A 16972-nucleotide genomic window follows, 5' to 3' on the forward strand; every position below is an offset into this window, starting at 1 on the left:
CAAGCGGTGGTGGGGGACTTTGAGAGAACTGAGCTGAAGCTTGCCGTTGACTCTGTATGTGCAGGCCCGGGGCAAGTGGAAAGATTGCTTTCTCTGTATAGCATTTAGTACTCTGCGTTGTGCCCGCAGCATCCCCAGTCCAAATCCGGATGATGGCATCTTTTCGTGTAGGTGAAGACGTTGTTGAACTGACGTTGTTGCCAACACAATATTTTCGCCATCCACATTGATAGTTGGCCCCGGTGTTCTCTGAGCATGTGACTCACTGGTGGGAGTAGTCGTGGCCGAGAGGTTAAGGCGATGGACTTGAAATCCATTGGGGTCTCCCCGCGCAGGTTCGAACCCTGCCGACTACGTGGCTCCTTGTCACTTTGTCTGTTTGCGACAGGAATTGTGACATCCAGGAGCTTTGTACAAACTCCTTTTTTCTCTAAAACGGAAAATTGGGCAACCCACATCTCTTTTCAAGCCTGAAGTGAGCAGGTTTTTGGTGTAGGCGAAGACGTCGTTAGTTTATAAATCAGTGTTTTGGCACACCTGTCCGAGTGGCGCAACAAATTCTTCTAAAATCTGATTTTATTTCGGGCATGTTAAAGGGGACAAGATGCAAAATGAATTTCTGATGTCCCCAGAGTGTGTATGTGAAGTTTTAGCTCAAAATACCCAACAGATCCTTTTTTAACAGCATGTTTAAATTGTCACTTTTTGGTGTGTGCCCTTTAAATGCAAATAAGCTGCTGCTGCACGGCAAAGGGGGCGGAGCTTCATGAGCTCGCGCTCAGTCTCAGGACAATTTCATCTCACGGAATGATGATAATATCAGAAACTCTCAGTAACGGTGTTCATTTCGACTCGGAGTCGGACAATAATGCCTACAGAGTCAGAGTGCTGTATGGAGATGGAACAGGTATAGTTTAGTTTAATTACGGTTATAACGTATTTGTCATCTGCTTGTATGCATCCACTACATACTAACTTACATACCACTGTAAAGTATGCTGTTTCGGACCAGGTCCGAATGATGATCAAAAATATACAGATGAGTGTAGTAAAGTTTATTGTACATCACACAAAAGATGAAGCGTCAGTTTTACTCCAGAAAATCACTGTAAGAGCTGAGTAAACACAGCATAAGATGTGCGTAAGGACATAAACGAATATCGGTAGAGTTGAGGGAGCATTTTCTTTGAAAACAAAATAATTCCACCACGTCTTCAGCGTCTGCCTCAGATGTCGGGAGTAAATAGAGAGAGAGCTATGTGGATTAATACATCCAGCCACACAACACCTACAACGCTTAGGAGACATTCTCGTCAGTGCAGCAATGGCGGATGTGTACAACTCGCTGTGAACTCGATCAGGGCGGGTCTATGTTAAAACTGCAGTGTCTGTCAACACTCGTGGGCGGGGCCTGTGGCTTTAGTGACGTCACTAAAGTCGCAATCTGAAAACAGGTCGTTGGGAGACACTGCTGATGATTTATGGGGATTAATAAAAAAGGAGTGAGTGGATTTTTATCACTATTGGGTGGTTGTGTACACACACTGCCAACACACATTTATGTCCAAACAGCATGCAAAAGTGAATTTTGCATAATAGGCCCCCTTTAAATTAGCATTCGACAAACGCGAACAAACTTTTACTTATGTACACTCACAATAACAATTAAATGTTGTGCTTTTGTAAAATAAAGAAAACAAACAGGGTGCGCTTTCTGCCGTCTCGGTCTCCGTCACAGAAATGAACCAAAACTCTGTAGGCTACTTGCCTCGGTCACGATAAGAAATATGTCTATAGAAAGCTTGAGTGAACAAATATTATCTGATTATGCAATCCATACGAAACCATCCAATATTAAATTGGCTATGATATAACCATGGCTGTGTATTCCACTATATTCACTACAGTGGCTGGAAACATTGTTTTCATTCATAATTACTTGCATGGATTTACATGGCAAGTCAATCAGCAATTGAAAAATTCAGATTCAAATTCTAGACATGCCCCTTTGTCTCTTGATGTTCAATGCAGATTTATGCCCGTCTCCAGTAGAGATCCATTTCCTGGAGAGTTTAGGTGTAGGAGTTTAGTCTTAATTACAACTTGTAACTTGTGGTAGAACTCCGACTTGTACCACGTGATCGCTGTACCACCTGACCACTGCAGATTCATTTGCCGTTGATAGTGTTGCCATAAAAACAATCAATCATCTCCTAATTACGGTAATTATTACGACGTCCAACCCTAATCAAACACACCTGAACAAGCTAATCAAGGTCTTCAAGATTAGGCTATATTAGAAAGCTGCAGGCAAGTGATTTTCATTAGGGTTAGAGTTACCCAGACCCCCTTTAAAAATGTATTTTCAAAAAGTGTTTTAAACTCTTTTGGTAGCGTTTGTTGTGGGTTTCAGCTGATATTTTGATGCAGCAACAGGGGTCTTTCTTTGTAGTTTTGTGGTCCTTGCTGTCCGCCCCTCCTGACTCACTAATTCAGTGCATCTTCCAGCAGCAGAGTTGATTTTGAGATTGCAGGTCGAGAGGATGACAGCTCAAGTGTACTGCTCGTTTAGTGCTGTTTTATTGTGTCTGTCTGCTTGTTTAAGCACAACAGACGCTGGAGTCCTAGGTGAGAAGTTCTTTTAGCTTCATTACGCAGCCCGAAGAAGTGCATAAATAAAGTGCCTTACAAAATTTGATTTCCGACACATCTGCTTGCAAAAATACAGTACAGACGTCAAGTGGAAGTTCATCTTTGTATGTTGGTTTAGTTTTAATAAGCAAAGTATAAATATGCAAACTGTCATAAGTTTATACATTTTTCATTGTACAAGTAAAACCCACATAATCACTAATGGGCACTTTTGTTTACTGTTAAGCACGCACATTAGTCTTATAATATGGCTGCAAAATTGTTAACGGACTGTATCAATCCTGAGTTTAAACTTTTGCCTAAAGTCTTTTTTGGTTTGTTTTAAGAAATGCATAAGCCTACAATATAACGTGGGGAGCTAATTATAGCCGATAACTCTGCATTTTACATATATAGTGGGTTTTTATATTTGTTCTGTTTTCTGTTGAGTAGCTTATTAAAATGCTTAAACGGAAATGAGGGTGGTCATGGGGATGGCATCATTTTTGAAGATGTACACCAGTAAATTTGTATACAACAAATTAACTGATGTCAATGCTTTCTATCAGCATTGCACTATTACTCCCTCTACTACAGTGGGGTAGGTTGTAACTTCACTCTCAGTCTTTGAAACTGATGCGGTTTAGTGAAAAATGGTAGATTTCTAAGCTACTTGACTTGAAGCAGATAAATGTGTGAATATTACAAAGTTTGAGACTTATTGCAAAACCCCTGACTTGCAAATGCTGAAGCAAACTATTACAGCACTTCCTGGTCTCCCCTAATGATCCTCTTCTGTAGTGTCTGGTCAGTGTCCGGCGATGCTGACGGTCGTGCCCTCCCGACGAGATTGCACTTCTGATAGAGACTGCTCTGGAGGACACAAATGCTGTCAATTTCCCTGTGGGTCCGCGTGTGTGCCGCCTGTTTTCAGTGAGTTTTAATTATTGATGCATGCTATACGTCTTCCAGGAAAAAAAACCCTGAAAAAGTTTTCACTCAGGAATTGCTAGCAAGTTTCACAAATAATTGCAAAGAAACAGCGAGTAACATATTGAACTAAACGTGAAACTATGAAGTAGATGGACTGAATATTCCGGTAAATCCTCCTACGATCATCTATTTTTTTATTTTCTTTCATACAGTGTATGAGACATTCAGTATTCAGTGATGTGGTTTCTCTGTCATGTGTCTCTATAACAGCAAAGGCAGGGGAGTGTCCAAGCACAAAGTCTGGAGCAGGAATGTGTGCAGAGTTGTGTTACTATGACAGTGACTGTCCGAACAATGAGAAATGCTGCAGCAATGGATGTGGACATCAGTGTATGGATCCATTTGCAGGTATTTGTTATTATATTAGGGTTTGGGTCAGCTTCCTCATTTCAGTTTGTCTTGTTTTATAATTAATCGTTCTCAATGTAAAAAGTATTCAGCCAATAGCACAGGATGGCTTTACAAAATTAATTCATATGATTAATAATACGATCATGATTAATAATTAAGAGGTGTAAAACTTGGTATTTGGGTTTTGTGCTGTATCTGAGACTGAATGCCTCTAAACGGACTGACTGAAGTTGACGATCTGTATCTATCCAGTGAAGCCTGCAGCCGAACCGCCGAGGCCTCCAGGAAAGCCTGCAGCCGAACCGCCGAGGCCTCCAGTGAAGCCTGCAGTTGAACCTCCAAAGCCTCCAGGGAAGCCTGCAGCCGAGCCTCCAAAGCCTCCAGGGAAGCCTGCAGCCGAACCTCCAAAGCCTCCAGGGAAGCCTGCAGCCGAACCTCCAAAGCCTCCAGGGAAGCCTGCAGCCGAACCTCCAAAGCCTCCAGGAAAGCCTGCAGCCGAACCTCCAAAGCCTCCAGGAAAGCCTGCAGCCGAACCTCCAAAGCCTCCAGGAAAGCCTGCAGCTGAACCTCCAAAGCCTCCAGGAAAGCCTGCAGCTGAACCTCCAAAGCCTCCAGTGGAGCCTTCTACCGAAGAGCCGGAGCCTTCTACCGAAGAGCCGGAGCCTTCTACCGAACTGCCGGAGCCTTCTACAGAAATGCCGGAGCCTTCTGCTGAACTGCCGGAGCCTTCTACCGAACCTTCGGAGCCTTTAGACGAACTGCCAGTGACGCCTGCAGTGGAACCCCCGAAGCCTCCAGTGAAGCCTGCGGCCGAACCCCCGAAGCCTCCAATGAAGCCTGCGGCCGAACCCCCGAAGCCTCCAATGAAGCCTGTGGCTGAACCGCCCAAGCCTCCAATGAAGCCTGCAGGCGAACCCCCGAAGCCTCCTGTGAAGCCTGTGGCCGAACCGCCCAAGCCTCCAATGAAGCCTGTGGCTGAACCGCCCAAGCCTCCAATGAAGCCTGCAGGCGAACCCCCGAAGCCTCCTGTGAAGCCTGTGGCCGAACCGCCCAAGCCTCCAATGAAGCCTGCAGGCGAACCCCCGAAGCCTCCTGTGAAGCCTGCAGCGCCTCCAATGAAGCCTGCAGCCGAACCTCCCAAGCCAACTGACCCTTATGGCCAATGTCCTGGCCATAATTAATGTGTCTATGCATGCAGTGCTGATTTAACCATTGGATGTATGTTGTTTTCCCTGTTTATCACCAAATAAATCTCACACTTGTAAGACCATTTCCTTTCTTTTTCTTTTTTCTTTTTTTTAAAGTGGGAAAACAAGGAATTAGATTTTTGTATTCCAGTGTTAGTTTGGCTGTTCTCTCACATAATGGCTCATTGGAATCAATGCGTGAGATCCAACTCTCCAAAGCCACGCCTCTTTCAAAATGCTTGAACGCACACAGTAGAGTCTGTAACGTCACAGGTTGAAAGACTGCACTAAATTGCCTCATGTCTAAAATGCATAACATTACAGTGATAATGAACGTAAACAACTTGCAGTGCTCTAGTTGTACCACCTGACTGATGCAGATTCATTTCGGCGTTGATGGTGTTGACATGGAAACGTCTGAATCCAAATGCAATGATTGGACGAACAATTCTATGAATTCTGTGACGTTTCAACCAGTATTGTCTATTGACCAATAGTCTTCTGCATTCTGAAGCATTTTAGTGAAATTGTCTTCTAGTGGTCGTTTTATTTTAGGAAGTTGCAACTTCAAGCCTATTAACAGATGATCCCTTTAGTTACCTGCGACCAAATGAGTTCTGAATGCCTGTAATGCCGAGTTCACACTGCACAATTTTCAAAGTAGTCGGGTCACTGTTCTTTTCACACTGCACGGCTATCTGGGGTAACGTTCAGTTGCTGCTGTGTGCACGATGCACTGCAGTAGTCGTGGCTGAGAGGTTATGGCGATGGACTTGAAATCCATTGGGGTCTCCCCGCGCAGGTTTGAACCCTGCCGACTGTGTGGCTCTTCGTCTGTTTGCGACAGGAATTGTGACATCTAGGAGCTTTGAACGAGCTGCTTTTTTTTTTCTTCTAACACGGACATTGGGCTCTTTTCAAGCCTGAAGTGGGCATCGTTTCAAAAGGCCCAGATCATATGTGATTTTGGCCATTCTATTCAGGCTGTCGGAACAATGGCTTTGGCATCCCCCGACAACTTCATGGCCTTCATGTTGTGCAGCTCAAGAGACGCCGCATTACATTTTATGGAGAATCTTGGATATTAGTGTTTTGAAATGTTGCATTCGTTCTCTCTTAGAAAAGTCAAACAGAAACCTACTCATTATGTCCCAATTGCTCTTTTGTCGAAACCACCTTAGAGTTAGCAACATGCCATGAAAAAAACTCCACTCTTTCAATGGCAGTGTTCCTAGCTTTGGAAGGAGCAGCCTATCTCTCTCGTCCCTTTATAAATTGTGGTCTTCATCCTTTAATACCACAAACTTTAAGCTGACAAAGCATGAACACTTTAAGGAGAAAGTGCTGTTATATCCCTGGAGTGGCTGTTCCCTGGCAAAAGCCCAGCTAGCTCAAATGGTAGAGCATCAGACTTTTAATCTGAGGGTCCAGGGTTCAAGGAAACCTTCCCTAATCTCTTGCTGTGCTCTTCCCAGCCTTTGAGAGAGGTGGTCTTCCTCTTCAAGATAAGATGTGCCGGGGTTATTTCCCAGCATTTGGTGGTGTTTTGCCTGCTGTAATGCTTGGTTACTAGGGACTTTAAGCAACAGCTGTGGATTGCCCAACACTGCCGTTCCGGCAATGGCAAAGAGCTAAAGAGCGCAAAGATCACTAAGCGACAGTAAAGAGGACGGCATAGGGGTAATTTAATCATCAGACAAAATACAAAAAAAGGAAGTGATTTTAAAAAGGAAGAGAAGGGTTGCTTTTGGCATTTAATGATATACAGAAACGATTACAATGCCACATAACCTGAAACATAACATTAATATTCTTAATCTGTCACGTAGTAACGACTACGGCAAATCAGCTGTTCTCCCGTGGTAGACGGTTACAGTAGAACGTCGCGAGGTAGCAGTTAATGTCACGCATGCGCAATAGAACGACAGAATGCCGTTCCACCAGAGGCTGTTGCTTAAAGTCCCTACTGTCTAAGCAAGCGGTGGTGGGGGACTTTGAGAGAACTGAGCTGAAGCTTGCCGTTGACTCTGTATGTGCAGGCCCGGGGCAAGTGGAAAGATTGCTTTCTCTGTATAGCATTTAGTACTCTGCGTTGTGCCCGCAGCATCCCCAGTCCAAATCCGGATGATGGCATCTTTTCGTGTAGGTGAAGACGTTGTTGAACTGACGTTGTTGCCAACACAATATTTTCGCCATCCACATTGATAGTTGGCCCCGGTGTTCTCTGAGCATGTGACTCACTGGTGGGAGTAGTCGTGGCCGAGAGGTTAAGGCGATGGACTCGAAATCCATTGGGGTCTCCCCGCGCAGGTTCGAACCCTGCCGACTACGTGGCTCCTTGTCACTTTGTCTGTTTGCGACAGGAATTGTGACATCCAGGAGCTTTGTACAAACTCCTTTTTTCTCTAAAACGGAAAATTGGGCAACCCACATCTCTTTTCAAGCCTGAAGTGAGCAGGTTTTTGGTGTAGGCGAAGACGTCGTTAGTTTATAAATCAGTGTTTTGGCACACCTGTCCGAGTGGCGCAACAAATTCTTCTAAAATCTGATTTTATTTCGGGCATGTTAAAGGGGACAAGATGCAAAATGAATTTCTGATGTCCCCAGAGTGTGTATGTGAAGTTTTAGCTCAAAATACCCAACAGATCCTTTTTTAACAGCATGTTTAAATTGTCACTTTTTGGTGTGTGCCCTTTAAATGCAAATAAGCTGCTGCTGCACGGCAAAGGGGGCGGAGCTTCATGAGCTCGCGCTCAGTCTCAGGACAATTTCATCTCACGGAATGATGATAATATCAGAAACTCTCAGTAACGGTGTTCATTTCGACTCGGAGTCGGACAATAATGCCTACAGAGTCAGAGTGCTGTATGGAGATGGAACAGGTATAGTTTAGTTTAATTACGGTTATAACGTATTTGTCATCTGCTTGTATGCATCCACTACATACTAACTTACATACCACTGTAAAGTATGCTGTTTCGGACCAGGTCCGAATGATGATCAAAAATATACAGATGAGTGTAGTAAAGTTTATTGTACATCACACAAAAGATGAAGCGTCAGTTTTACTCCAGAAAATCACTGTAAGAGCTGAGTAAACACAGCATAAGATGTGCGTAAGGACATAAACGAATTTCGGTAGAGTTGAGGGAGCATTTTCTTTGAAAACAAAATAATTCCACCACGTCTTCAGCGTCTGCCTCAGATGTCGGGAGTAAATAGAGAGAGAGCTATGTGGATTAATACATCCAGCCACACAACACCTACAACGCTTAGGAGACATTCTCGTCAGTGCAGCAATGGCGGATGTGTACAACTCGCTGTGAACTCGATCAGGGCGGGTCTATGTTAAAACTGCAGTGTCTGTCAACACTCGTGGGCGGGGCCTGTGGCTTTAGTGACGTCACTAAAGTCGCAATCTGAAAACAGGTCGTTGGGAGACACTGCTGATGATTTATGGGGATTAATAAAAAAGGAGTGAGTGGATTTTTATCACTATTGGGTGGTTGTGTACACACTGCCAACACACATTTATGTCCAAACAGCATGCAAAAGTGAATTTTGCATAATAGGCCCCCTTTAAATTAGCATTCGACAAACGCGAACAAACTTTTACTTATGTACACTCACAATAACAATTAAATGTTGTGCTTTTGTAAAATAAAGAAAACAAACAGGGTGCGCTTTCTGCCGTCTCGGTCTCCGTCACAGAAATGAACCAAAACTCTGTAGGCTACTTGCCTCGGTCACGATAAGAAATATGTCTATAGAAAGCTTGAGTGAACAAATATTATCTGATTATGCAATCCATACGAAACCATCCAATATTAAATTGGCTATGATATAACCATGGCTGTGTATTCCACTATATTCACTACAGTGGCTGGAAACATTGTTTTCATTCATAATTACTTGCATGGATTTACATGGCAAGTCAATCAGCAATTGAAAAATTCAGATTCAAATTCTAGACATGCCCCTTTGTCTCTTGATGTTCAATGCAGATTTATGCCCGTCTCCAGTAGAGATCCATTTCCTGGAGAGTTTAGGTGTAGGAGTTTAGTCTTAATTACAACTTGTAACTTGTGGTAGAACTCCGACTTGTACCACGTGATCGCTGTACCACCTGACCACTGCAGATTCATTTGCCGTTGATAGTGTTGCCATAAAAACAATCAATCATCTCCTAATTACGGTAATTATTACGACGTCCAACCCTAATCAAACACACCTGAACAAGCTAATCAAGGTCTTCAAGATTAGGCTATATTAGAAAGCTGCAGGCAAGTGATTTTCATTAGGGTTAGAGTTACCCAGACCCCCTTTAAAAATGTATTTTCAAAAAGTGTTTTAAACTCTTTTGGTAGCGTTTGTTGTGGGTAGTGATGGCAAAATGAGGCTTCCTGAACCACTGAGACCTCGCAGGCCATTGCTTCAGCCAAAGGTTCATTACTCGAAGCTTCATTCAGCATTGCTCACTAGTGACACCTAGCTACTGTGCAAAGAAATAGCAGACAAATTAATTCATTCTGAACCAGTGTCGCGCCCTCGCTCCCTCCCTCCCTCCCTCCCTAATTTTATAAAAAAAAATTATTTTTTTATAAATTTTTTTACATTTTATAAAAATGCTTTTATAAATAAAAATATTTATTTGTAATGTAAATATATTTATATTTAAATGTATATTTTATAAAAATATTTGTATAAATAAAAAATATTTATTTATTTTGTACTCACTGTTGATGTTTGTAACCTTTCATTTGCAATAATAAAAGACATGATCAGACATTTGTCCATTACTGTGTATAATATAAAATATGTATCTTTCTCTGTCTGAATTTACTTGTCCAGAGTAACAAACACAGTTCATTAATTATTCATAAATTGTTTGGATAGGGACAGTATGAACAACAACAGTGACACTGTTGAGTGCAGTGCTTATGTTAGAGGGAGTGTAATTTATTAATTTAACAGATTATAGATAACAGATTAAAGTAAACTGCAACAGAATAGTCCGGAAGGAAGGAACATAAAAATAGTTTTTTTTTTATTGAGAAACATAATTATTTCAAGTGTGTTGTGGTTTAGATGATTCCTCTTCTTGGACAAAATCTCTCTAGCCTGGGAAAAGATCCTTTCACAAGAAACAGAGGATGAAGGGGAACGTAAAAATGGCAGTGGTTCAAGTGGTTCACTGATGTTTCTGTTGAGCCCAGACAGGGGAGGATTCCCTCTTTCTTGCTGGCTCCATTACCAGGAAAAAGGAAGAGTCACAAAAAGCAAACAAATCCAAAAGGGCAATCCAAATCAAAAAGCAGTCCAGTCCAGATCCAAAAATCCAGAGCAATCCAAATAATCTTATCTAATTAATATAACAAGACTATAATATAGGCCTACTATGATAATAATAAACTATAACTATTCTAACCTGATAATGTAATAATATACAGCCCTCACATATGACACAATAACGACAATGACAATGATAGTTTTCTAACTCTCTGACACTACTACAACTGCTTCTACTACTGCTGACAACTCCCACAAGGTGGCGCGAGTTTCGAACCGTCTTTAATCCGGTAGCGACACTCAGACCGAACCGATGACGTAGCCACACAAACCGAGGCCTCGTTTGTCATTAGTCACGTGATTTTCACGTTAACAACACAAGCCTCGAATCGCGGCTTCATCTGGCACGCCCACTTTTTCTCGACACACGCTCCGACGCCTCGGTTCAAATGTCACATCACTAGTTGTGGGTTTCAGCTGATATTTTGATGCAGCAACAGGGGTCTTTCTTTGTAGTTTTGTGGTCCTTGCTGTCCGCCCCTCCTGACTCACTAATTCAGTGCATCTTCCAGCAGCAGAGTTGATTTTGAGATTGCAGGTCGAGAGGATGACAGCTCAAGTGTACTGCTCGTTTAGTGCTGTTTTATTGTGTCTGTCTGCTTGTTTAAGCACAACAGACGCTGGAGTCCTAGGTGAGAAGTTCTTTTAGCTTCATTACGCAGCCCGAAGAAGTGCATAAATAAAGTGCCTTACAAAATTTGATTTCCGACACATCTGCTTGCAAAAATACAGTACAGACGTCAAGTGGAAGTTCATCTTTGTATGTTGGTTTAGTTTTAATAAGCAAAGTATAAATATGCAAACTGTCATAAGTTTATACATTTTTCATTGTACAAGTAAAACCCACATAATCACTAATGGGCACTTTTGTTTACTGTTAAGCACGCACATTAGTCTTATAATATGGCTGCAAAATTGTTACCGGACTGTATCAATCCTGAGTTTAAACTTTTGCCTAAAGTCTTTTTTGGTTTGTTTTAAGAAATGCATAAGCCTACAATATAACGTGGGGAGCTAATTATAGCCGATAACTCTGCATTTTACATATATAGTGGGTTTTTATATTTGTTCTGTTTTCTGTTGAGTAGCTTATTAAAATGCTTAAACGGAAATGAGGGTGGTCATGGGGATGGCATCATTTTTGAAGATGTACACCAGTAAATTTGTATACAACAAATTAACTGATGTCAATGCTTTCTATCAGCATTGCACTATTACTCCCTCTACTACAGTGGGGTAGGTTGTAACTTCACTCTCAGTCTTTGAAACTGATTGATGCGGTTTAGTGAAAAATGGTAGATTTCTAAGCTACTTGACTTGAAGCAGATAAATGTGTGAATATTACAAAGTTTGAGACTTATTGCAAAACCCCTGACTTGCAAATGCTGAAGCAAACTATTACAGCACTTCCTGGTCTCCCCTAATGATCCTCTTCTGTAGTGTCTGGTCAGTGTCCGGCGATGCTGACGGTCGTGCCCTCCCGACGAGATTGCACTTCTGATAGAGACTGCTCTGGAGGACACAAATGCTGTCAATTTCCCTGTGGGTCCGCGTGTGTGCCGCCTGTTTTCAGTGAGTTTTAATTATTGATGCATGCTATACGTCTTCCAGGAAAAAAACCCTGAAAAAGTTTTCACTCAGGAATTGCTAGCAAGTTTCACAAATAATTGCAAAGAAACAGCGAGTAACATATTGAACTAAACGTGAAACTATGAAGTAGATGGACTGAATATTCCGGTAAATCCTCCTACGATCATCTATTTTTTTATTTTCTTTCATACAGTGTATGAGACATTCAGTATTCAGTGATGTGGTTTCTCTGTCATGTGTCTCTATAACAGCAAAGGCAGGGGAGTGTCCAAGCACAAAGTCTGGAGCAGGAATGTGTGCAGAGTTGTGTTACTATGACAGTGACTGTCCGAACAATGAGAAATGCTGCAGCAATGGATGTGGACATCAGTGTATGGATCCATTTGCAGGTATTTGTTATTATATTAGGGTTTGGGTCAGCTTCCTCATTTCAGTTTGTCTTGTTTTATAATTAATCGTTCTCAATGTAAAAAGTATTCAGCCAATAGCACAGGATGGCTTTACAAAATTAATTCATATGATTAATAATACGATCATGATTAATAATTAAGAGGTGTAAAACTTGGTATTTGGGTTTTGTGCTGTATCTGAGACTGAATGCCTCTAAACGGACTGACTGAAGTTGACGATCTGTATCTATCCAGTGAAGCCTGCAGCCGAACCGCCGAGGCCTCCAGGAAAGCCTGCAGCCGAACCGCCGAGGCCTCCAGTGAAGCCTGCAGTTGAACCTCCAAAGCCTCCAGGGAAGCCTGCAGCCGAGCCTCCAAAGCCTCCAGGGAAGCCTGCAGCCGAGCCTCCAAAGCCTCCAGGGAAGCCTGCAGCCGAACCTCCAAAGCCTCCAGGGAAGCCTGCAGCCGAACCTCCAAAGCCTCCAGGAAAGCCTGCAGCCGAACCTCCAAAGCCTCCAGGAAAGCCTGCAGCCGAACCTCCAAAGCCTCCAAGAAAGCCTGCAGCTGAACCTCCAAAGCCTCCAGGAAAGCCTGCAGCTGAACCTCCAAAGCCTCCAGTGGAGCCTTCTACCGAAGAGCCGGAGCCTTCTACCGAAGAGCCGGAGCCTTCTACCGAAGAGCCGGAGCCTTCTACCGAACTGCCGGAGCCTTCTACAGAAATGCCGGAGCCTTCTGCTGAACTGCCGGAGCCTTCTACCGAACCTTCGGAGCCTTTAGACGAACTGCCAGTGACGCCTGCAGTGGAACCCCCGAAGCCTCCAGTGAAGCCTGCGGCCGAACCCCCGAAGCCTCCAATGAAGCCTGCGGCCGAACCCCCGAAGCCTCCAATGAAGCCTGTGGCTGAACCGCCCAAGCCTCCAATGAAGCCTGCAGGCGAACCCCCGAAGCCTCCTGTGAAGCCTGTGGCCGAACCGCCCAAGCCTCCAATGAAGCCTGTGGCTGAACCGCCCAAGCCTCCAATGAAGCCTGCAGGCGAACCCCCGAAGCCTCCTGTGAAGCCTGTGGCCGAACCGCCCAAGCCTCCAATGAAGCCTGCAGGCGAACCCCCGAAGCCTCCTGTGAAGCCTGCAGCGCCTCCAATGAAGCCTGCAGCCGAACCTCCCAAGCCAACTGACCCTTATGGCCAATGTCCTGGCCATAATTAATGTGTCTATGCATGCAGTGCTGATTTAACCATTGGATGTATGTTGTTTTCCCTGTTTATCACCAAATAAATCTCACACTTTTAAGACCATTTCCTTTCTTTTTCTTTTTTCTTTTTTTTAAAGTGGGAAAACAAGGAATTAGATTTTTGTATTCCAGTGTTAGTTTGGCTGTTCTCTCACATAATGGCTCATTGGAATCAATGCGTGAGATCCAACTCTCCAAAGCCACGCCTCTTTCAAAATGCTTGAACGCACACAGTAGAGTCTGTAACGTGTCACAGGTTGAAAGACTGCACTAAATTGCCTCATGTCTAAAATGCATAACATTACAGTGATAATGAACGTAAACAACTTGCAGTGCTCTAGTTGTACCACCTGACTGATGCAGATTCATTTCGGCGTTGATGGTGTTGACATGGAAACGTCTGAATCCAAATGCAATGATTGGACGAACAATTCTATGAATTCTGTGACGTTTCAACCAGTATTGTCTATTGACCAATAGTCTTCTGCATTCTGAAGCATTTTAGTGAAATTGTCTTCTAGTGGTCGTTTTATTTTAGGAAGTTGCAACTTCAAGCCTATTAACAGATGATCCCTTTAGTTACCTGCGACCAAATGAGTTCTGAATGCCTGTAATGCCGAGTTCACACTGCACAATTTTCAAAGTAGTCGGGTCACTGTTCTTTTCACACTGCACGGCTATCTGGGGTAACGTTCAGTTGCTGCTGTGTGCACGATGCACTGCAGTAGTCGTGGCTGAGAGGTTATGGCGATGGACTTGAAATCCATTGGGGTCTCCCCGCGCAGGTTCGAACCCTGCCGACTGTGTGGCTCTTCGTCTGTTTGCGACAGGAATTGTGACATCTAGGAGCTTTGTACGAGCTGCTTTTTTTTTTCTTCTAACACGGACATTGGGCTCTTTTCAAGCCTGAAGTGGGCATCGTTTCAAAAGGCCCAGATCATATGTGATTTTGGCCATTCTATTCAGGCTGTCGGAACAATGGCTTTGGCATCCCCTGACAACTTCATGGCCTTCATGTTGTGCAGCTCAAGAGACGCTGCATTATATTTTATGGAGAATCTTGGATATTAGTGTTTTGAAATGTTGCATTCGTTCTCTCTTAGAAAAGTCAAACAGAAACCTACTCATTATGTCCCAATTGCTCTTTTGTCGAAACCACCTTAGAGTTAGCAACATGCCATGAAAAAAACTCCACTCTTTCAATGGCAGTGTTCCTAGCTTTGGAAGGAGCAGCCTATCTCTCTCGTCCCTTTATAAATTGTGGTCTTCATCCTTTAATACCACAAACTTTAAGCTGACAAAGCATGAACACTTTAAGGAGAAAGTGCTGTTATATCCCTGGAGTGGCTGTTCCCTGGCAAAAGCCCAGCTAGCTCAAATGGTAGAGCATCAGACTTTTAATCTGAGGGTCCAGGGTTCAAGGAAACCTTCCCTAATCTCTTGCTGTGCTCTTCCCAGCCTTTGAGAGAGGTGGTCTTCCTCTTCAAGATAAGATGTGCCGGGGTTATTTCCCAGCATTTGGTGGTGTTTTGCCTGCTGTAATGCTTGGTTACTAGGGACTTTAAGCAACAGCTGTGGATTGCCCAACACTGCCGTTCCGGCAATGGCAAAGAGCTAAAGAGCGCAAAGATCACTAAGCGACAGTAAAGAGGACGGCATAGGGGTAATTTAATCATCAGACAAAATACAAAAAAAGGAAGTGATTTTAAAAAGGAAGAGAAGGGTTGCTTTTGGCATTTAATGATATACAGAAACGATTACAATGCCACATAACCTAAAACATAACATTAATATTCTTAATCTGTCACGTAGTAACGACTACGGCAAATCAGCTGTTCTCCCGTGGTAGACGGTTACAGTAGAACGTCGCGAGGTAGCAGTTAATGTCACGCATGCGCAATAGAATGACAGAATGCCGTTCCACCAGAGGCTGTTGCTTAAAGTCCCTACTGTCTAAGCAAGCGGTGGTGGGGGACTTTGAGAGAACTGAGCTGAAGCTTGCCGTTGACTCTGTATGTGCAGGCCCGGGGCAAGTGGAAAGATTGCTTTCTCTGTATAGCATTTAGTACTCTGCGTTGTGCCCGCAGCATCCCCAGTCCAAATCCGGATGATGGCATCTTTTCGTGTAGGTGAAGACGTTGTTGAACTGACGTTGTTGCCAACACAATATTTTCGCCATCCACATTGATAGTTGGCCCCGGTGTTCTCTGAGCATGTGACTCACTGGTGGGAGTAGTCGTGGCCGAGAGGTTAAGGCGATGGACTCGAAATCCATTGGGGTCTCCCCGCGCAGGTTCGAACCCTGCCGACTACGTGGCTCCTTGTCACTTTGTCTGTTTGCGACAGGAATTGTGACATCCAGGAGCTTTGTACAAACTCCTTTTTTCTCTAAAACGGAAAATTGGGCAACCCACATCTCTTTTCAAGCCTGAAGTGAGCAGGTTTTTGGTGTAGGCGAAGACGTCGTTAGTTTATAAATCAGTGTTTTGGCACACCTGTCCGAGTGGCGCAACAAATTCTTCTAAAATCTGATTTTATTTCGGGCATGTTAAAGGGGACAAGATGCAAAATGAATTTCTGATGTCCCCAGAGTGTGTATGTGAAGTTTTAGCTCAAAATACCCAACAGATCCTTTTTTAACAGCATGTTTAAATTGTCACTTTTTGGTGTGTGCCCTTTAAATGCAAATAAGCTGCTGCTGCACGGCAAAGGGGGCGGAGCTTCATGAGCTCGCGCTCAGTCTCAGGACAATTTCATCTCACGGAATGATGATAATATCAGAAACTCTCAGTAACGGTGTTCATTTCGACTCGGAGTCGGACAATAATGCCTACAGAGTCAGAGTGCTGTATGGAGATGGAACAGGTATAGTTTAGTTTAATTACGGTTATAACGTATTTGTCATCTGCTTGTATGCATCCACTACATACTAACTTACATACCACTGTAAAGTATGCTGTTTCGGACCAGGTCCGAATGATGATCAAAAATATACAGATGAGTGTAGTAAAGTTTATTGTACATCACACAAAAGATGAAGCGTCAGTTTTACTCCAGAAAATCACTGTAAGAGCTGAGTAAACACAGCATAAGATGTGCGTAAGGACATAAACGAATTTCGGTAGAGTTGAGGGAGCATTTTCTTTGAAAACAAAATAATTCCACCACGTCTTCAGCGTCTGCCTCAGATGTCGGGAGTAAATAGAGAGAGAGCTATGTGGATTAATACATCCAGCCACACAACACCTACAA

At 43.4% G+C, this 16972-nt stretch overlaps 2 protein-coding genes across 3 annotated transcripts; both read left to right on the forward strand.

Annotated features, from left to right (window-relative positions):
- Positions 1-2254: 2254 nt before the first annotated feature.
- Positions 2255-5447, forward strand: LOC308692378 (uncharacterized protein). 2 transcript variants are annotated; one of them, XM_081368327.1, is made up of 4 exons: positions 2255-2628; positions 3433-3564; positions 3835-3972; positions 4228-5447. In XM_081368327.1, exons 1-4 carry the CDS (start codon positions 2544-2546, stop codon positions 5154-5156), a joined length of 1284 nt encoding a protein of 427 aa, XP_081224453.1. In that variant the 5' UTR covers positions 2255-2543; the 3' UTR covers positions 5157-5447. The 2 variants fall into 2 exon arrangements, with proteins under 2 accessions (XP_081224453.1, XP_081224454.1); XM_081368328.1 differs by having other exon boundaries at positions 2274-2628; positions 4261-5244.
- Positions 5448-10915: 5468 nt separating this feature from the next.
- Positions 10916-13783, forward strand: LOC308692777 (uncharacterized protein). The gene is made up of 4 exons (XM_081369141.1): positions 10916-11143; positions 11952-12083; positions 12353-12490; positions 12746-13783. Exons 1-4 carry the CDS (start codon positions 11059-11061, stop codon positions 13693-13695), a joined length of 1305 nt encoding a protein of 434 aa, XP_081225267.1. The 5' UTR covers positions 10916-11058; the 3' UTR covers positions 13696-13783.
- The last annotated feature ends 3189 nt before the right edge of the window (positions 13784-16972 follow it).

The sequence above is a fragment of the Scardinius erythrophthalmus genome (genome assembly GCF_964197995.2).
Source record: "Scardinius erythrophthalmus genome assembly, chromosome: 6".
Lineage (NCBI taxonomy): Eukaryota > Metazoa > Chordata > Actinopteri > Cypriniformes > Leuciscidae > Scardinius > Scardinius erythrophthalmus.